The following is a 21,614-nucleotide window of genomic DNA, read 5'->3' as shown; positions in this document are numbered from 1 at the left end:
TAATACTAGGTCAGTACCCACGGGACGGCTTTATGCTTTCCCATAGCAGAAAACCAAGTAGCACAAGTACTCTAAACCGTTAACCACTTTTTCTAAACACACAGATCTGATGCAGATTGGGCGGCTTTCTGCTCTTCCGTAGTAGTGTACCATGATAAAAAGTCGTTAACGATTTAGAATGCATGTACTCTAAACCGTTGAACACTTTTTTTCTGACTCCCTCCACCCCCTCATTCATATTGTATGTGTGGAGCCAATGATCCCATGATCGGTCTGGGACGGCTTATGCTCTCCCATAGTAGAGTACCAAGTACTCTAAATCGCTAAACACTATATCAAAATACACTCCGTTTTTTATGCTTAATTATAAAAAAAATTGGCAGATCCCACGTACAGTGGGAATCGACGAAATGCGAAGCACGAATGAGAAAGGTTGATATATCACTTTAAAATCAGCACAATGTTACGAGGTGCAGGTAAATGACGTCTTACATAACTTACGTGTCATGATTATCATGTTTGTATGTCTCGTTTACCTTCGTCATCTATTCAAGTCACGGGATACCTAATTTGGTATATGTGGAGCTAGCGAAACGGCCACGAGCGCGTCATGAAGGGACCAATATACTCCAATGTAGCGTTGACGCGCATGCACGCTGGCCACTGCGACGCTACGTTAGCAAAACGCGAGCACTCAATAGGTGACGCCAGGCGCGACCACTCTCGGCCCGACGGCAACCGGCGCGAAATGCGACATGCGAATTTTTCGCGCCGATGCGTTACCCAGACAACACTGCTTCTCCCTCTTTTCGTGACGGAGGGACGCCGGACGAGCTGAAACGCGCATGCGTCAAAGCAACGCAGCGTGGCACGCACATACGAGCATACGGCAGGACCGGCGCCTGGCGTGGCAACGCCGGCGTGACGCCACGAAATGGAACGCCGGAGAGCACGTGCACCGCGTCACGTCGAAATGTATTGGCGCGTTCACTGTGGCATGTAGCCATGTTCTCACATGACACACATCTCATGATTATCATGTTTGCACCAGTCACACACCTTCGTCGTCCATTAGCGTCACGCGTAATACCGAATACGGCATATGTGAAGTTAGCGAAACGGCCACGAGTGCATCATGAGTGGGGCATGTATTCATGTTGTTACATGACACGCATGTCATGGTTATCATGTTTGGATGTGTCATTTACCTATGTCGTCCATTCGCGTCACGTAATACCGAGTTTGGTACATGTGAAGCTATCGAAACGGCCACGAGCGCATCATGAGCGTAGCATGTAGTGACGTTGTTACATGACACTCATCTCATGTTTACAATGTTTGCACCATTATCATACCTTCGTCATTTATTCACGCCCCGTAATACCAAATTTGGTGTATGTGACGCTAGCGAAACGGCCGCATTGCATCATGAGCGTGGCATGTAGTCATGTTGTTACATGGCACGCATCTCATGATTATCATGTTTGCACCAGTCACGTACCTTCGTCATCCATTCACGTACCGAAATACCAAATTTGGTATACGTGACGCTAGCGAAAAGGCCGCGAGCGCATCATGAGCGTAGAATGTAGTCATGTTGTTACATGGCACGCATGTCATGATTTTCATGTTAGGGTCTGCTGCTTGTGTTTGCCATGCAATCATGTCATATCATAGCAGTCCTGAAACATGCCATGTGAACAAAACCACCGCAAGAGCAGCAGGATCATGAATTGTAAATCATGACATTCATGACATACATGTCATGATTTTCATGTTATGACTAGTCAGATATGTTTTCCATACAGTCATGCTGTGCCATACCATGTTTGGTACCGATACCATTATCGAAACGGCCAGGAGAGCTAAATGTCGTAGGCGGATAGATAGATAGATAGATAGATAGATAGATAGATAGATAGATAGATAGATAGATAGATAGATAGATAGATAGATAGATAGATAGATAGATAGATAGATAGATAGATAGATAGATAGATAGATAGATAGACAGACAGACAGATAGATAGATAGATAGATAGATATATAGATAGATAGATAGATAGATAGATAGATAGATAGATAGATAGATAGATAGATAGATAGATAGATAGATAGATAGATAGATAGATAGATAGATAGATAGATAGATAGATAGATAGATAGATAGATAGATACGCTCAAAGTAGCCGAAGTTCGCTAAGAAATGCTTCGCATTAAAAAAAAACATCAAGGGAGCGCAACTAAATACACACGAGAAGAAACAGACGGGAACAGCCGTTTGTGTGTGTTCATTACCTCCCTTAATGTTGGACACTGTTTCCTGTAGTTTGTTCTGTACCACGATGGAGTAAACGTGAAAATCAACCATGTGCGACTCGCGAGAACTGCTTGAAGTCACTAAAATGAGTAAGCTTTTTTGAATGGAGGTTATATGCAGTTTTTTTGCGGATGAATTCGCTATAGCTGCGGGTGGAGCTGCGATTTCAACAGCAGAGCTGTTCAATATTAAGCTCGGGGTAAAAGCAGTGTCGTAGATGAAACTATACACTGGTATATGCACAGAAAATGGGTACGTGCCAAGAAGCTCCTAGCATTGCATATTCATTCGTAGTATTGTATATAGCGAGGGGGTGGAAAAGGAAGGCGAGGGCTAGGAGGAGGACGGGAAAATGGAGGATAAAATAGGGCAAGTCACGATACATCCATTTACATAACCGTTTTGCTTCTACATAGCCATGTGCAATAAAAGATAGCGAGACGTTGGAAAGAGAAGTGAAGGTATTGGGAGGATTCACGATGAGGAATGAAAAAAGAGGAGAGGGCAATATAGTTAGAAAGATGAAGAAGACAGTGTAGCAAAAGATAAAGAAAGAAATAAACATTTAAAAAAACGAGAACGAATAACTCCGTCTGCATTCGCCGGGTGATATACAGCGCTCGCTTGCAAGCTCCGCTATTGACTCAGATTTCACAGCTGTCAAACTTCCAAGTCGACACTGTTAATTTTTATTTTTTTTCCATCCTGTATAGCAGGGGTTCTCAAAGTGGCTTCCGCAGGATCCCGTCACTGATAAAATTTTCACCGATTCCGCACTCGCCCACTCGACTCACTTAGATGGCGATTCCGAGGTGTGATCGATCTAGGGAACCTTCATTATTGACGACGAAGCTTCAATAAGGCCATCGCAGTGCTTTTATTTTAGACGTCAAGCATCTTATGAGCGAGCTTGGCCCCGCCACGGTGGTCTAGTGGCTAAGGTACTCGGCTGCTGACCCGCAGGTCGCGGGATCAAATCCCGGCTGTGGCGGCTGCATTTTCGATGGAGGCGGAAATGTCGTAGGCCCGTGTGCTCAGATTTGGGTGCACGTTAAAGAACCCCAGGTGGTCAAAATTTCCGGAGCCCTCCACTACGGCGTCTCTCATAATCATATGGTGGTTTTGGGACGTTAAACCCCACAAGTCAAATCATCATTATGAGCGAGCTTGATCCGATGGCGTCCGCGCTCTACTGCGCATGCGCCTACTCTCTGTCTCTCTCACTCTCCGCCATTATGCATGTGTTCGGTCATCTCTCCTTCTCCCCCATGCTGCAGCCTGTAAACCCACTACCTCCTCTCCCTCCCCCGTTTCGTATAAGCGCGTGCACTCGGTCGGCTTGCGTCATTCTCGCTTCGCTCCCGTTCAAATGAGTTGTCGTCGGCGCCAGCCGCAGCAGCACTCTAACCTGGGCCGAGATCGTCGCAGAGCAGCAGTATAGCGCAGGGCTCACGATACCGAACGCAAACGCCTGCGCAGGCAAGGTGATCCCAAAGTCCGGGCCAGGGAAGCGCAAGCCAAGCGTCCAGCTGCGAACCCCGAGGTCCAGATGCCGAAGCCAAGCGTCGGCGTCGCTCCAGAGACGACGCGAGTCTGCGTCGAACGTAGCGAGGCTGCATGCTTTCGAGACAACTGCAGCCACCGGGAACCGACGGAGCGACCACACCATTCAAGCGAGATTTCCTCGACAACGCACAAGCACAACGTAATGATAACACAAACACTAAATACCGAGTGAACGCAAACGGAAACTTGGTGTGCACCCCCAAAGCTGCTTTGCGTCCCCTCCTGGTTTCCTGTAGGGGGAGATGGAAGGTGTAATTTTTCATTGAAAATAAAAAATTAAAAATACAAAGCTCGCCGCGGGGTTCTCTGGTTCCAGAGCTGGTCAGATACTTTCAAATTGTATCGCAATACGATACAGGATACTCAGACAATAAGTATAGGAGATACGGATACAAGATACTGCTGCAAAAATTGCATCCGATACGATACTTCTTAATTGTATCTTAGGATACTTCAATACATTCGCCAACTTGATGTTGCAGACACCCACAATATAGCGGGGAACCACTTGTGCACAAAAACGACGGCTTGAAGATTTCTTAGATGTGCCTAAATTTCATTATGAAATGTTTGTTGGTATCTCAATGTTTTGTCCCGAAGTAAACCAGTCTACTCCCGAAGAACTTATTAGCGTTTGATTTCGCTGCTTGTAACAGGACAGCGAAATATAGACACCTCGCTGACAGCGGTTCTTGCTTGTCATTGCTGTAATTGATGGAAGTCACAGCTGAGCTCGCCAACCACCTCGCAGATCGCCATCTAATCACACGAGCGTCAATAAAAAGCCTTCGCGTAATGACGCAAACACCGGTAGGCAGTTTCAGCTTGTCCATAGGAGACCGTTTTGCAACACCGAGTCACCGGTGTAGAACAGCAACAACGTCGCGGTAAGCGACACTTTTGTGGAACATTGTGCATAGGCAGGCCTACATAGAGCTCATAAAGCTATTATTACGCTTCTCATTATTTTTATTTGGCGGCGTAAACCGTTCTTTAATTACGCACGCACTAACGCGCAATCAATTTTCGAGCGAAAGGACTACGAAGAAAGCGGCAGTGGTAGAAATGAAACTCGCTAATGAGGTAACTGGTGCCCACAAAACTAAGCCAATTCAAAGCGCGATCAAAACGCGTTGTACTCTGATAGCGAGTCTTGTCGACCTTCGGTAATCATCGCCGCACGCATTGTGGTACGAAGCGCTAGCAAGTGGCTAAGGGTAAGTGTCACAACTCTGACACACCTATAAAGGGAAGAAACTCTCGAAAACGAAAGGCACTCAATTGAACAAGCCCGCGAACGTATAGTTTCTGTCGACACTCAGTCGTGTTGCTCTTGTTCCCCGAAAGGGAGGCGCACACCTGCCATGACTGTTGGAGTCGGATGAAAAAATAATCTGATGTCACACAGCCCTTAGTTTTATTCAGGTGGTTAGTGGCACCAGTACCAGCCTCAGCAGCGGATTTCAGTCAGTTTAATGTTTCGCCAGGGTAGCCAGCCGGTCTGAGAACTGGCTAACCTCCCTGTCCTTCCTCATTTATTCCTCCTCCTTAATGTTTCGCACAGTGTAGCACTACGACCGCAGTATATTGTATCTTGGGATACAGGATACATTATCGAATGCAACGGAAATACAGATATAGAGATACCCGTCTTGCGAGACGTATCGCGATACAGATACAAGATATCCAAAGAGTACAGGAGATAGCATATAAGATACAGCCCAGCCTTTCCTGGCACCAACATACTTGAGAACCACTGCTGTAAAGTTACAGATTCATATAGGAGGATTGTAACAATAAAAGCTGTCTTCGTACATCTTGACGAGTCTGCAACCAATTACGACGAATGATGACTTACGGCGACTTTCAACCTGAATCCGTACCCGAACTTACACCCGGACATGATGCGCAAGGAGAAGGAAAGAAGAGCGGGAAGACAGGATAGCACATGCGCTCTATCCTGTCTCCCTTCTTTCTTTCTGCAAGTCTCGATTTCAGTATGAGACAAATAATCTGCTCAAAAGTATTCTAGAATTTAGAGTATAACATCGCTGCATCTTCATCATCGGTGAAGATGTTGGTGACGTTCCTCATTGGTGAACATGCCATTATAGGTTACCTGCTGCATTGGTGACACCTTTGTCATCATTGGTGAATGATATCATCAGTAGTGAACTGGTCATCATTGGTGGTGATCTGTGAACATGTCATCATATCTAGGGGACAGTGAGCGTTGCTCATCAATATATGATGACGGTGGCATGTTCGGGTCAGAACTGCGTGGTTATAGAGTCGTTCCTGCGCGCTTCAGCACCATGTGTAGGAAGCAACAGGCATATAAAATCCTCATTAATGGAGAATTGGTAACAGAAGAATCATTCCTTGCGTCATCGTTTAACAAGTTCTGTTCAGTCTACACTAATGAAGATGGGAAACAACCAAATTTTGCAATTTTTCAGGACGTACCCAAAATTTTTGACTTAATAATAACTGAAGAGGGTGTCTTATCACTGCTGCTTAAAATCAATATAAAGAAATCACCAGGAATTGATTGCATACCGAACGCATTTCTAGTAAGGTACGCAGAATGGTGTTCAAAGTATTTATCTATTATATTAAAAAAAAAACATTGTCCACTGCAGAACTCCCGAGAGATTGGAAGCGCGCGAAGGTTGTTCCGATCCTTAAGGCGGAAGATCCTTCACTAATTACGTCATGCAGACCAATATCTTTACTGTGTACCTGCTCAAAATTGCTAGAACATATTATTTTTACGCACTTGTCAAAGTTTCTGCAACAAAATAAATTGATTGATTGCCGCCAACATGGTTTCCGTAAGGGAATGTCGACGGTTACCCAACTCCTTGAGACAATACACGAGTTTGCCTCAGCCTTAGATAAACAGAGTCAAATCAATATAATTTTTTTGGACTTTCAGAAGACATTTGATCGCGTCTCGCACCATAAGCTTTCGTTAAAATTAAAACCCATATTACAAAATAACTCGCTTCTCTCATGAATAGAGTCATACTTATCGTCTAGGAGTCAATGCGTATCAGTTGGCGGCTCATGTTCACGTCCGGCGCCCGTGCAATCAGGCATTCCCCAAGGGTCGGTTCTCGGGCCACTATTCTTTTTAGTTTATATAAATGATATCGTAAACGATATACCTGTCAAAATCAAACTGTTCGCGGACGATTGCATCCTTTATCAGGAAGTAAACACACCTGCCGACCAGGCATTATTAAGTAGTGCCCTGGACAAACTGCATATTTGGTGTGAAAAATGGCAGATGTGCATCAATACTACAAAAACCGTCTCAATGACAATTTCAAGAAAGAAGGCACCACTTGCTTTCCAGTATTCAATAAATGGTCGCTGTCTTAGTGCTGTAAATCGTTATAAATACTTAGGTTTAATAATCACTTCAGACCTCCGGTGGAATGAACATATCACTTTTCTAGAAAAGAAAGTCATGAGAAAGCTTGGATATCTTAGAAGATCGTTATGACAGTCAACGCAAGAAATAAAACTATTAACATATAAAACCTACATTCGTCCCCTTTTGGAATATGCTTGCGTAGTCTGGGACCCATACACAAAGAAAAATATTGATAAACTAGAAAAACTACAAAGAAAATCTGCTCGATTTATCTTTCGCTCATACAATCGCCTTACGTCAGTCACTGCTTTGCTTCAAAAAGCGAACTTGGAAGCACTACATTTGCGGCGATATCGCGAAAGACTAAAATATATGTATCTGCTCTACCACGATAAGCTTGGCATTGATTCAAGTGCATATATAGAAAAAGTTGTGCGACGACCCACGCGGGCGGATCACTCAAAAAAATTACAGGAATTTTCTTGCACAACGAACTTGTACATGGGCTCTTTTTTCCCCACGAACTGTACGCGAGTGGAATCGCCTCCCTTGTGGGATTGTGGAGGCGGCGACAGTGGCGTCATTCTTATCGGAGCTAAAAAATTTATAGCATGTCTTCCTGCCATATTTGTACTATTTGTTTTGTGACGTTGCGTTGTTAGTACACAAGTGATGTTAGTACGCACTTATATAGGTATTATGCTATGCGCAATTGCAGGTCATGCACTGTATATTTTTCTTTTTACCGCGTTAAAACCTGTGTGTCCGCGACATTCTCTGTGCGTAATATATTGTGAAAATGTTCAGCGTGCTATATTTATATGTTACCCACTCCTGCTTACGGCTTCACTTTGAAGCCAGCAGAAATCCTGTAAATAAAAAAAAATAAAAATAAAAATGTGGACAGCGCACACGACGAAGACCCAGTGAAAAAAAAAAGGAGACGAAAAGAAAACAAGCAAATAATAAAATAAAAACGCGGGCGCCCGCTCTCGCGCCTACGATTCGCGAACAGCTGTCGTCGTCGTCTTCTCCGCAATATGCAAGGCGCACCACGAAGCCAACAACAACTCCCACCACATCCCACTTAAAAGCAGTCCCGGACCGTCCGTCCCACACCTTCGGATGGCAGATACATTTCGGCGTTTGCGCCGTGGCAAGCTGCGCTTTCAGCCGGGTCGTATGTATATGTAACGCGGCGGGGGACGGAAACCATCACTCTTCTGTTTTCCCCCCCTCTCTCATCACATGCAATAGATGACGTCAGTTTGATCCCTCGCTAATGGACCCGCTCAGTGGTATAAGTGTTTCTATCACTCTGGGATTCAAGATGAAAAAAAAAATTATGCGAACGGTGACACAGACTGACTAAAAACGATCACTTGCCAATTAAAAAAAAAAAAAGTGGCAGATCCCACGTACCTCTGTAATCGGCGCTTTGCGAAGCATGCGGAGGGAAGGTGACCGTGCTGTAGTTTTTTGTTAAGCGACAGGTCATGAAATAATGGTATATATATATATATATATATATATATATATATATATATATATATATATATATATATATATATATATATATATATCATGCACAGAGACAGCGAGAGAGCATAAAATGAGGGAAAAGCAGGAAAACTAACCAGAAATTGGAGCATCCGGTTTGCTACCCTGCACTAAGGGAAGGGAGAATGGGGAATAAAGATAGCAAGGAAAGCGAAGAGCGAAATAGACACGCGAAAAACAAAACAAAAGCTGAGCTGGGGTGCTATAGCCTATTCAATAGGCCACAACCTCGCAAAAATCTGACATATGTTGAAGAGTTGCAGATGTTTATATAACAAGTTGTTTGCACTTGCGCAACGATGCCAATTCGTGCGACTCGTGTGTGTCACGCAGCAAAACTAATGCCCACAAAGATATAGGTTGGTAATAATAGAGGTACTACATCAGCAATTAAACAGACACTGAAGATCGTCATAACGAATATAACCACGCGACAATCCGTACGTGGCTGTCCACTCGAGAAAAAAAAAAAAGCAGCTGGCACGTTTCTCATTGTGACCGCAAAGGCCGAGATATGCCATTCAAGAGCGCCCAAATTCACTCGCCAATGGCCGAACGGATGCTTTCTCGGCATCGCACCAAGGTAATGCGGGCAACGCCGACTTTCGAAACCGATCGCGCAACAGCCGCGCAAACAGGCCGGCCACCACGAGCCCAGAACAGGACAAGTATTTACTGCACAGCGGGTGACCGCGAAAACGAAGCAGCCTTATTTACAGGCGCGACCACACTAATAACGCCGGCTGAAAGGGGCCGCGCTGAAGCGATGGTGCTCTTCTGTATTATTATACATGCCTTGTCATAGTTTACGCATACCCACCTCATTCGCCATCATTTCCTTTCCCTACACTTCTAAGTTCTTTCTCGTCTCTTCTCGATCTTTCGCCACGCACGCGAACGCATGACGAGAAAGTTGGCTCCGCCCCTCCGATTGTCACATGACGCGTCACGCGCCCGAGCTCGTGCTTTCGCGGGTTGGTGGGCGCCGTCTGTTTACCGCGCGTCGTCTGCTCAGCGCGCTCGACAGCAGAAGGCACCAAAAAGCGTGTATTGGCAGCGTGTATGTGCGCGCGTATATATAACGGGCCGCTCCTATGGATAGATAGATTGAGGGAATCCCATTGATATGAGGCATAAACACGCTCCCGCGCAACCAATCACCCCCTCTTTGGGAAAAGAGGATAAAAAGAGATGACGCCTTGTATCCCTCATTCAGCCCATTTCTGAATCACTGGGCGAGAAAAAAAAGTCGCGTGGCTTGGAGTAAGACCGCTGTTGGTCACACAGGCGTGATGTTTGCTACGTAACTAACTCTCCCTAACGCCAGAACGCTAAGATGCCCGAATGCTCTCCGAAGAATGGGAAAAATCGTTACGTCGATGTCGCTGCGGAGCGGCCGTGATTCCATTCTTCCAGAGCAAATGCCACCGGCTATTTCGGGGCGGCGTTTAGTAGTTGCAAAAGGCGGCACGAATCGCAAGGCTGACCGCACGTTGAAGCCACGCGGTGGCTATTTGTATATGCTTGACCGTCGTCGGGAGGTGTATAGCGTAAAATGTATGCGCGTAACACGTCGACATGCAACCGGCTACCAATGAATGTGGATCCCACGGGGTCTCTAATCCTTGCCGTAATTGAAACAGGAGTCTTTTGAATGCACCGTTGCGAAACAGCCATGAGTACCGCTTCAGAACTGCGCGTATCAACAATGGGGCAAGCACATGCAATGATTTGCAGGTCGCAGTGTCTTTTCTCTAAACAAATACAACCTGTTCTGTGTGTGCTTACGGGAGAAAGGGTATATACTACAAAGAGCGCGCCAGACGGGCGATTGACTTGTTGCCCGTATAGCATTTATCGTGGCGCATGTTCTATTCTCGAGCTTTATGCGATTGACAGACTGACGTCAGCGATATAATCCCCGGCATGGGATTTACGGAAGGGGACCCAACAGCAGGCTCTTCGCGAGAATGGTATTTCGATGTTTAAGAAGGCGAGAGCAGGGGAGGGAGGGAAATACACGTTGCAAGAATAGTTGAGGCGGGGAATCGAAGGGCCAAAACTGGCGGGTTATCGATTGTGAGCTGACGAGCAACATGATTTTGTCCCGTGGACACTTTTTTTTTTTTGAACACGGCGGTTTCATTCGGTTGGGCGCGCTCTTTCGCATTATAGCACAGTGTCCGTGTCGACATAGATCGGATCGATGCCGTCGGACGTCATTGGACAGCGTGTATTTATACGCACACGCGATGGTCACGACCGGGCACGTCGTTTTTTTTTTGGCAACCTCGATTGATTCGGAGATCTCAAACGGTTAGCAGTGTCCAAACATGCCGGCCATGGCATCGACCACGCCATCTGCGCTGCAGGCCAGAAGAGCATTGGTGCGATCCGTAAAGAAACCTGACCTCCGCGATCTCCTTTGATTGCGCTGTGCATTGTATTGTGAGTGCGCGCGGGTGTCAGTTGCTCTTCCTTTTCTTTTCATCCCCCCACCCCTTTTTTTGCCCACTTTGTCCTCTGTCAATGTAGGGTACCAAACCAGGCGCAAGCGGATTAACCAGCCTGCTTTCTTCCCGTCCCCATCTCTCTATATATTAAAGCGATGGCCGTGAATTGAAGGTATCGCGCGCCTTGCCCATTTCCGACACTATGGCACTGACCGGTATCAAGGTACAGCCATACCGACGTCGTCCTGCTCAAAAAAAAAAAAGAAACAAAATCGGTCACACTGGTTCCAGCTCCAACCATGCGTAGTAAACCCACCCCGCTGGTCTAGTGGTCGAGCGCTGTCTCGCAGGTATCGAATCCGGGTCGCTGTGGCCGCATTTTCCACGTAAAATGCGTAAAGGAAAAATGCGTAAGGTTAGTGTGCTTGGATTTATGTGCACGTTAAAAAACTCCAAGAGGTGGAAACTGCCGGCGCCCTCTACTACGGCGTCTCTCTTAATCACATTGTGGTATGGGACTTTAGACCGCAGCTATTATTAATATATATCTAACCCTGTGTAACCAGCGCTTCGCTGCTAGTAGCGATGACAGTAGTATATACTAGTGTTTGTTATAGCAGTAGCAAACATAGTAGAGAGAGTGAGAGCGAAGAAAAAAATATCAGAAAGACAGGGAGGTTAACTAGACTAAGTCCAGTTTGTTACCCTACTCGGGGGAGAGTGGAATGACGGAGAAAAAAAGAGAGAGGAGGAGATACACATTGCACATAACACACACACACACACCACACACAGTTCAGGTTTCACAGGCGGTCGCACAGGGATGTTGCCCTCAAGAATTGTAGAAGGGCTCGTGTGGCTTTCTGGAGTGAAGTGCTTGAAAGCCACGCTCCCAAGATCTTCTCCAGAGTAAAGGGTCGGTCATTCAGCCTCCATAGGGCACACTGGAGAGTCCGGCGGTCTTCTTCAAAGTCTGGACAATGGCACAGGACATGGTCGAGGGTTTCTACACAATGACAGTTATCACAGTCGGGAGAGTCAGCCATACCAATGCGATGACTTAATGAATTGGTGAAGGCAACACAACCGATACATCATTGTAGCGTCCCGTCGCGAAGTCTTTGATAGCAGCTGTAATTGAAGTAACGAAGCGAGGTTCTGTGGGCGTCGAGTGGAGTGCAGTGGAAGATTCCAATGCACAAGTGTGGTATTATGCACGATGTGGCGAAGTTTTTTTTTTTTTTTTTGCGGCGCAAATTCTTGACAGTGGTATGAGCAGTGTGGGTGCTGCGTCTTGGGCACAACAGGCAGCGTTGCCGGCGAGGTGGTTGCCATCTCGGTCAATCACTGTCAAGTTAAAGAATTCACACGTCACAACGTCTACGAGCTCCGAGCTCGCCGCCCTTCTTGCCGCAATTAGATTTGTTATGCGAGAATCCCCTGCTAAGTGGGCTATCTTCTGTGACTTCGAGGCGGCCCTTCAATGTATACATGCGAAGTGTACGACGCGGGAACTACCATCAGATGGTATCTCAAATATATGAAATCTGTCATCGCGCCACTAACAAAGGACAAAGCATAATCTTTCAATGGCTGCCGGGTCACTGTGTGATTGTAGATAGCAATGTTATAATATAAATTGTTAGAAACACTGTAGATTCTTCTTCTCTTTGATCTTATTGTCATCATCATTATTATTATTATTGTTATTGTTATTATTATTATTAGCAGTAGTACAGGTATTAGTAGAAGTAGCAGTAATAGTAGTATCGTACTATATACTACTACTTTTATAGTACCATTTGTCGTTGCTCCCTTTGCTTCGAAGGAACGCGGAACCTGAGAGATCTTAATGTACGCATCATTAAATATAGACAGAGCACACAGTTACCCCGTGTCACCTGAGCTACGCTTGAAAAAGGTTACGACGACGTTTTACACCGTGAACGCGGGTTACATACCGAGTTTTGGCAGGTGGGAGTGACCGGATAAAATCGTTCCTTCACCCATGCTTTCTGGCGGCTTGCTAGCCGTCTCTATCGCTAGGTGCTGATTTCGCCGGCGTATGTTGACAACCCGAGGGGCGTGCGCAGGGAATATGCCGGTGCGTACCGACTTGGGGTTGCCACGCACGTGCAGACACGCACACAATTAACGAAATGGTGCGTAATTTAACCTAATTATTACGAGGTACTCGAATATCAAAATACTTGTCCATAAACCTGATAATGAAGCTTCTGTTTGGCCAATTTCGGTAAATAACCTTTAAGGTGAAAAAAGCTTCAGTACAAACCTGGACGGATCACAAAGCATAGAGAGCTCGTCTCTCCTATTCATCGGGGTTAGTTCTGGCTTACGCTGAAGCTTTCACCTTAAACTCATGAAGCGTAGTGCGATTCTAGGTCACCGCACAGGTATACGGCAGAAATAACGCCGGTATAGCCACATACTGTGGCGTATGGAACACACGAAGCTAGCAATGCGGTGATGCGTATACTGTGTTGAACTATACTTAACTGCGCTTGCGGGGCTCGGCTGCTGAACCGAAGGTCGCGGGGTCGATCCCGGCAGCAGCGGTCGCTTTTCGAAGGAGGCTAAACGCCAGAGGCCCGTGTTGTGTGCCTAGTCAGTGCATGAGTTAAAGAACCCCAGTTGGTCGAAATTTCCGGAGCCCTCCGCTACGGCCTCTTTCATAATCATACCGTAGTTTTTGGCCCGTAAAACTCCAGATATTATAGTGAATAATCGACGATGTGGCATTCTTTTAATCATCTTCTTTGGGGGAGATATCTTGCCATAATTAATTATATTAATTAAGTAATTAAATTTTACATTAAATAATAACACTGCTCTCCAAAGCACAATAACAGCCACGTATTCATTATTTTGTTTGTTTGCTTTTAAGTGCCGGTTCCAGAACTTCGAGCGGCTCGACATCTGCCCCGCGGCGTAGCGCGAAGAAAACACAGGTGAAGACAAACCCCACGAAAAACGCGTCGACAGTATTCCCCGACCATCTGGCCCCTTTAGGTGACGTCACAAACCGAATCGCTCGTACGTTCTTTCGCAACACAAGTGGGACGGTAAGACCCGGCTGTTAAAAAACAAAAAAAAAACAAATAAAGTATCGCGCGTAGGTGAGACAGGGACGAAAACAACAAAAAAAAACCAAGAAATATTGTTGAATTGAAACAGAAACTGGAAACAAACGGCGACGAGAAGAGAAAGTTTCAAGTCGACAGTCTGCTGCGCGGTCGGCATAATGATGATTTCGTGTTCGAAGCCATATGTTACCGCTCGAACTGCGTTAGCTGCGCCGCACGACTCGCATTGTCTTCTTAAAAAAATTGCCCGCAGCATCCCTCGGGGGAACACTGAGGAGGATGCGGACCATATAATTGGTTAACGGGGTGTTAAAGTGCGACTTACTTGGGTCGATGGCTAAATTGGTTAACGTGGTTGTGAAATGGGGTGTTAAATTGCGACTTACTTGGGTCGATGGCTAAATTGGTTAACGTGGTTGTAGGAGGGGGTGTTAAATGAGTGAACACGTACACACGTATGCGAAAGGGCGGCGCTGGTCGAAGGGACGTCGATCATTGTGTTTGTGGATTCGTTGGAATTCATTTCACCGCGACCTTGGACGTCGACGCGCCGTACAAACCAACCGACGAGCGGCAACTGAGCGAGCGAGCGCCGACCTTGAGTATATATACAGCACGACGGCGCATGCACTGTCACCTGTTGAATGTTCTCGAAGCGCGACGCCACATGCGCGTCCACTGGAGAATCAGGAGAATTGTAGATGTCGAACGCGGTGTGTAGAGGAGGAAGGGTGCACAGATGGTGGAGGAGGGAAGCGCGCGCGGTGTGTAGAGGAGGAAAGGATGCACAGATGGTGGAAGAGTGGGCGACGGCGCGACGGCGCATGCGCGCGCGTCAGCTGTCGAATGTTCGAGAAGCGGTGCGGACGGCGCACTACAAGGCGCGAGTATAAGATGCTCCGCATCTAAAAGCGCGCGTACCGTTATTCGCGTGATTCGGCCCTTCGAGAGAGACAGAGAGAGAGAGAGAGAGAGAGAGAGAGAGAGAGAGAGAGAGCTCAGGCTCAGTCAGTCGCCTTGGCCCTCGCTGGCTACGCAGCCTTCGAGTTGACCTCAAAACAGGGGCGACCTCCTCCTACTCCCCGCTCGATTCATGCGACCCGCAGAGACGAGAAAGCCGTAGTGTGTGTGTGTGTGTGTGTGGCTGCAAGCCTTCGACAACTGTTATCGGTATCCCCTCCTCCTTTTCCCCACACTCTTTCTCTCACCGACGCCTCTGCGAAGTCTTGAATGAACCGCGCCTCCGGTGACAACACCTGTTCGCAGCTGGCATATATACCATCACCTGCGTGGCGTCGTTCCAGATAAGAGAGACGGGTGGAAAATCAATGCTCTACTTTACAACAGTGCACTGCTTCCGTTGTTTAGTGAAGAACTCCTCTCCAATCTACCGACGAGATTGATCGGCCCACTATCTGCAACGGTGTGCGATGACCAATGGAAGTTTCATCGTTTTGCGATGGGGTGTTCTTGAAATTCGTATCATCGGTGTGATATACTTACAAAAAGAGGTTTACATGACAGGCATGGAAATGCGCACACATCTGTGTAGTTCTAGCGTAATACAAAGCCTTTGTTTTTTTTTTACATTGTCCACCACGGTTGTGTAGAGGTTACGCTGCTGACCCGAAGGTCACGCGGGTTTAATTCCAGCCGCAGCTGTCGCATTTCAATGAAGCCGGAATGCTATAGAGACCCGTGTGCTGTGTACGTTCAAGTCAGCGCCCGTTGAAGACGCCAGATGGTCGACATTTCCGGAGCCTCTTTACGGCGTTCTTCGCACTAACATCCTGGCTTTGGGACGTAAAACACCAGTTATTACTATTACTTGTTCTTTTCATTACCGCAAGACACCATTACAGCAAAAAAAAAAAACAATCAAGAAAATGGCAGTACCTATTGGGCGAACTACCGATTGACTCAACACAGGTGACGGTCTCATTAATATTGTGTCTAAACACGAAAAAAACGAGCCCTTAGGTATACAGTTCTTTCCCTTATTCATTAACGAGGGTCTCGTACTGGTACACTTGGTGCCGTCAGGTTGTATACGAGCGACTATTAGTCCGCTGCCAGCTCGTAATAAGTTCGCGTGCTACGTGACGCCTAACAGGCTCATAAAGAGTGTGCCACACTCGCCGCCATGGCTACAGGTGGCACTGACTGACACTCTTTATGAGCCTGTTAGGCGTCACGTAGCACGTTTAAATACACCCAATAAAGTGGCTAGGGGGGGGGGGGGAGGAATAGCCGCCATAATAGCTCAGTGGTAAAACATCGAACGCGTTATTCGAAGGTCGTAGGTTCGATTCCTGCTCTCGGCAAGTTATTTTTTTTTCACCCACTTTTCTTTCTTCTTATTTACATTACATTGGTTCTAATAACTTCCCCTATACATACGGAAAGATAAATTCTTGGCGAAACGGGATTCGAAGCCGCGCACCCACGACCCCAACGCGGGCGTCTCAACCACTCGGACATCGCACACGCAAGCAGACGATAGTTATAGCGCGAGAACAAAACGACGACACAGAGACTCTGTGCCTCTATGTCGTCGTTTTGTTCTCGCGCTATAACTATCGTCATGCCATACCAACTGGCCCAAGCTGCCACACTTCTAAGTTACGCAAGCAGAGCATAGCATAGCCTTGTAAAGTATACTGTAGCCAGGGCGTGAGAAAGCGAATCGAGGGCGAGGAGAAGATGCGTGATGATTGGGAAGAGGAAAACGTAGCAAAGATAAATCAGCCTAGTATGTTATTGTGTAGCGAGAAATTGAGAAAGGGGAGTGTGACGAGGAGGGAGAGAGAGGGAGGAGAGAGTAACACAGAGCATAGCCTTGTATAGCACAGGGGTGGGAAAGGGAACAGTGGACGTGATGAGGAAAGGGGTGTAGAAAAAAGTGTAGTGTAGCAAGAGGCCCGAAAGAGAATTGAGAGGGAGGAGGTGGACAAGAAGGAGTGGAAAGGGCACCCACTACGCTGTAAGCTTTGTCTTCCCATCGCTACTGCGTAGCTGCCCAACTTCTTTCTTTTCTTTTTTTTAAAGACATTGCGCGCAGGCAATACACGACACTGCTATAGGACCCGTAGCCTCATGGCGGTTTGTTCGGGGTCCAATGACAAGACTGACATAACAGCCCCACCGCATGCAGTATATAGTGGTTAAGACACTCGGCTGCTGACCCACAGGTCGCGGGATAAAATCCCAGCGGTGGCGGCTGCATTTTCGACGGTGACGAAAATGCTATATGCCCGTGTGCTCAGATTTGGGCGCACGTTAAAGAACACCAGGTGGTCGAAATTTCCGGAGTCCTCCACTACGGCGTCTCTCATAATCATATGGTACGTGGTTTTGGGACGTTAAAACCCCGCATATTAGTCAATACTGATATAACAAGAACAGCGAACTTATTGTATCAGGCAGCTTAAGCACACGCTAGTAAATCAATCTCACGGGGAGAATTTAAGATAAACAAGATTATGTTATGAAGACAAGGAGTAGAAAAAATAGAAAGACCTTGCTAACGTTCATGATAGAACTTTCAATGTACCAAATTTTGGCTAGTCTCACTGTGAGGGATAAAGAAATCGTTATTTTGTTATTTGGTATGCATAATAATAATTTGTACAACTCCCTAACGACATCATGGTAATGGAGCGCAATACGTACTCCATCGATTAGTTAACAGTTTTTTTTTTATTAAAAGTGCTAGTAAATAATTGGAAATTAGAAACTTTCGAAAAATTTGCGCACTCCTGGTGCAGTCACCACCGAAACACCTGTTTCGCGCTACAGGACGACTCAGGCTCGCAGTACAGATCACTGTGAACTTATCCTCGAATATATATTGTTTTTTTTATGAAGAAATTATCAAACTGCCCAGAAATCCAGAAGTGGGGGAGTGAAGGGGCGGTGTTAGAAACTTTCAGCTGCGGTGGGGTGTGATCACTAGTGAATTCCTTCGGGCCTCACATCGGGGAGGCCGTGAAAGGAAGGCGGGCAACTTATGCGCTTTGTTTTGGCAATGTTTGTTATTGGTGAAAAGTGCATATCGGGCACCCCCCGTCATTCTGGTCGCCATACCTGGCGGGGGAGGGGAGGGGGTCACCACTTACGTCATCGACTGCCGGTGAATACTACATACCAGCAAAAAAAAGGGGCGAGAAATGTGCGTGATGTCCACTTTTTTTTTCTTAATGCCCGATTACCCATGCGTTCGTCCACACATCTAGATGTGTGTGACGACATAAGTCAGAAACTCATACGTCCACCGCAGGACAAAAGCCTTTCCCATAGCTATGCATGCTGCCAAAAGCTGGAGATATAGCCTAGTGGATACCGGAAGTAAAGAAAAAAAAAGATATAGCCTAGTGGAAACGCGAAGACCCTTTGAGGTAGCATATGCGAGCACTGAGTATTCATTTTAATTTTTTTTTTCTGCGCACTCACAGCTCGCCACGTTTTGCCGCAACCTGGCCATATGCAGCTTCTCTGCAAAACAATATCGACACAAGTATTCCACTGACTCGTTGCGAGTTGCCCCGAAAGACCGAACCGAATCGCAACGCTCCAGCGACCGGCTTCCCACGCCCACCACCACCGCAAGCGCCTCTGCGGAGTCATGAATGAATCGGCCGAAAGACGCGCACCTGTTCGCTACTACGACCCTCGGACGTCCCAGCCGCGCGTTTAAGCGCATCGGCGACATCGCTTAGCGCTCAATCGGCTGTAAACTGGCGCGCAGCTTTTGCGGCATTATAGAATTTTTGACGACGATACGATTGATCTATCCGCGTGCGAAAGATGGGTGTTCTAGAATCATCTGGTCCCCCCTCCTCCTCACTCATGGATTGAAGAGGGCTGCGCGTCAGCGCACGGGTCAGATTGGAAACTAAGCAAAAGAAAAAGAAACGCGGGACAACCGCATGCATCGACGCAAAAGGAAAGCGGTAGTGACGCGATGAGGACGGCGGGGTAGGCTGCGGTGAGAGCGAGAGAAACCCTACGAACAGGCATGCAACAACGAAAAGTAAAAACAAAAAACGAAAGACACAAAAACGAGCACCGAAGAGCTTCTTCCATTTATTCCTTCCTACCTAGCTTTCTTCTTTTCTCTTTGAACGCCAGCCGCTCATATCCACTTCCGTAGGCGCACACCTCTCGCTTCTTCATTGTTCTTTTACTTTTACGGAACGCATAACCATTGCGCTAGCTCTCCGTGACGTCAAAAAAAAAAAATAAAGAAAAATGCAAAGCGCAAAAACTTCGCCGCTCGCTGGGCGCGTGCGCTCGTTTTGGGCAGCGTGCCAGGCGGCAAGCGACGTCGGTGACGTCACCGAGCACTCTCCTCCTCCCATTGGCGGAAGCCGGCGCGCGCGCGTCGCCAGGTGTCGCGCGCGACGGCAGCGGCGCGGTCCACGGCACGTGCTCGGCGTGGTGTTGAATGTGGGCCGGTCCGCTTATATAGGAGAAAGCGCGGCACTCTGCAGGGTCGTTTCAAAAGTCTCTTTGCGCCGAACGGGTGCGCACGGGCTTCTTCTTCGCGTCGGGATGGGCGCCGAACCCTTGCCGTTTCAAGTTCGGAGGGGAAGGCAAGAAGGAAAAGGGCGTATCGCGAGCCGCCGGCCCCGTTCTCCCGGAGAGGCGAGGCGATCGTCCGTGGACCCTCGAGAGGCGTTTTTGACAGCCGGTTCTCTCGGGAGCCACGTCCACGCGTGGCGGGATCCAGCTTGGTTCTCGGGCGACGGCAGCTGGACTTTCCAAGCGTCCCGGATGGGTCGCCGCTGGGACTCGAATCCCGAACGTGAGTTGAACGTCTTTTTAAGGTCGAAAGCTTCGCATGCGTACCCGGAGGTGAACCGAGATTGACGTTTATTAGCTCCAAGAGCGCCGTAGAGATAGCAGGTGGCATCGGTTGACCCGTCCGCTCCGCTGTGTGTGTGTGGCCGAAAAGTGCTTGCGTCATGCCGGGAGTAGCCGCCCAGGTAATGCTGTGTGTCGTTCCCAAGAAGATCGCGTCCGGTCGCTAACTCGTCGGGGCTTATCGCATCAGCAAGTTTAGTGTGGAGGTTTAAGAAAAAATATATTTTTTTTCAACGGCTGGTACAATCTAATATTAATTCGTTATACGAGTCACTTTGTTGTAAATGACACGTGCCATAGAGCTGGCTATGCGGCCAGAACTTCAGCGAATCATTTGTTGCGAGTGGTTTCACCGTATACCTATTGAGCGACAGTGCGTCACTCTGATATCCCCGCAATAGCAACGCAGTTTTATTTATTTATTTATTTATTTATTTATTTATTTACTTATTTATTTATTGTCAGCTAGATGTGCGATGTTTAACGTTCCAAAACCACCATATGATTACGAGAGACGCCGTAGTGGAGGGCTCCGGAAATTCCGACCACCTGGGGCTCTTTAACGTGCGCCCAAATCTGGGCACACGGGCCTACAGCATTTTCGCCTCCATCGAAAATGCAGCCGCCGCAGCCGGGATTCGATCCCGCGACCTGCGGCTCAGCAGCCGAGTACCTTCCCGGCGGGGCAGTTTATTATTTTTATGTTTTGCTCACTATGATGGTACCGTCATAAGGCACACGTTGCCGTTGTGTGGCTCTAGGAACTGTGCTAATATTTCGGATGTGTTAGTATGAATGCCACCATGTAGTGTACGTATATAAGCGAACGAAGTTTCCAGAAGAAGAGAGAATTGTTAATGGAGTGCTAGGGATAGTCAGCCTGGTGTAGACCGCCTGCGCAGTTTCTCTCGAAACGCACAGTTCAGGTGTTAAGGAACAATACGGAAGTTTCACTTAATCGCAGAAAAAGAAACGAATTACCGGCTTTGCATGCAAACCAGCACATATCTTTTAGATTAGCGCATATGGTAGAACGTTGTGGCTTCTTTACAACCAGCAGCTGCGTAGATACGCATAACAAACAAACGAAAAAAAGCAACTCGGCCTATAACAGTCTGTCGGTAAACAAAGGCTTGTGAATGAACCATATAGTAGCTAGGAAAAACGTTGGGGCGGGGGGGGGGGGGACTGATTATAAGAAGAAATTGCTTTCATACCACAACTATGTATGTGCCGTAGTAGAAGTCTCAGGTTTAATTGTAACCAGTGCATGTTCCTTAACAAGCACCTCAGTATAAACACAAGGGCGTTCTTTATTATTATTATTATTCCGCCCCGCCATCGAAATGAGTTCGCTGGGCACT

At 47.1% G+C, this 21,614-nt stretch overlaps 2 protein-coding genes across 3 annotated transcripts in view; one reads left to right on the top strand and one right to left on the bottom strand.

Annotated features, from left to right (window-relative positions):
• Positions 1–21,614, bottom strand: part of Pex2 (peroxisomal biogenesis factor 2) — a 126,200-nt gene that overhangs the window by 35,719 nt on the left and 68,867 nt on the right. The window lies entirely within an intron of this gene.
• LOC142803707 (uncharacterized) overlaps positions 19,852–21,614 on the top strand; it is a 40,669-nt gene continuing 38,906 nt past the window's right edge. Inside the window, exon 1 of the mRNA XM_075889366.1 lies at positions 19,852–20,191. Within this exon, the coding sequence (XP_075745481.1) occupies positions 19,939–20,191 (253 nt within the window). The 5' untranslated portion in view covers positions 19,852–19,938. The remainder of the gene's footprint in view (positions 20,192–21,614) is intronic.

This window comes from Rhipicephalus microplus, chromosome 3 (genome assembly GCF_043290135.1).
Source record: "Rhipicephalus microplus isolate Deutch F79 chromosome 3, USDA_Rmic, whole genome shotgun sequence".
Taxonomy (NCBI): domain Eukaryota; kingdom Metazoa; phylum Arthropoda; class Arachnida; order Ixodida; family Ixodidae; genus Rhipicephalus; species Rhipicephalus microplus.
Note: the sequence above shows the minus strand (reverse complement) of the source record. Positions and strands in the feature narration are given on the sequence as shown.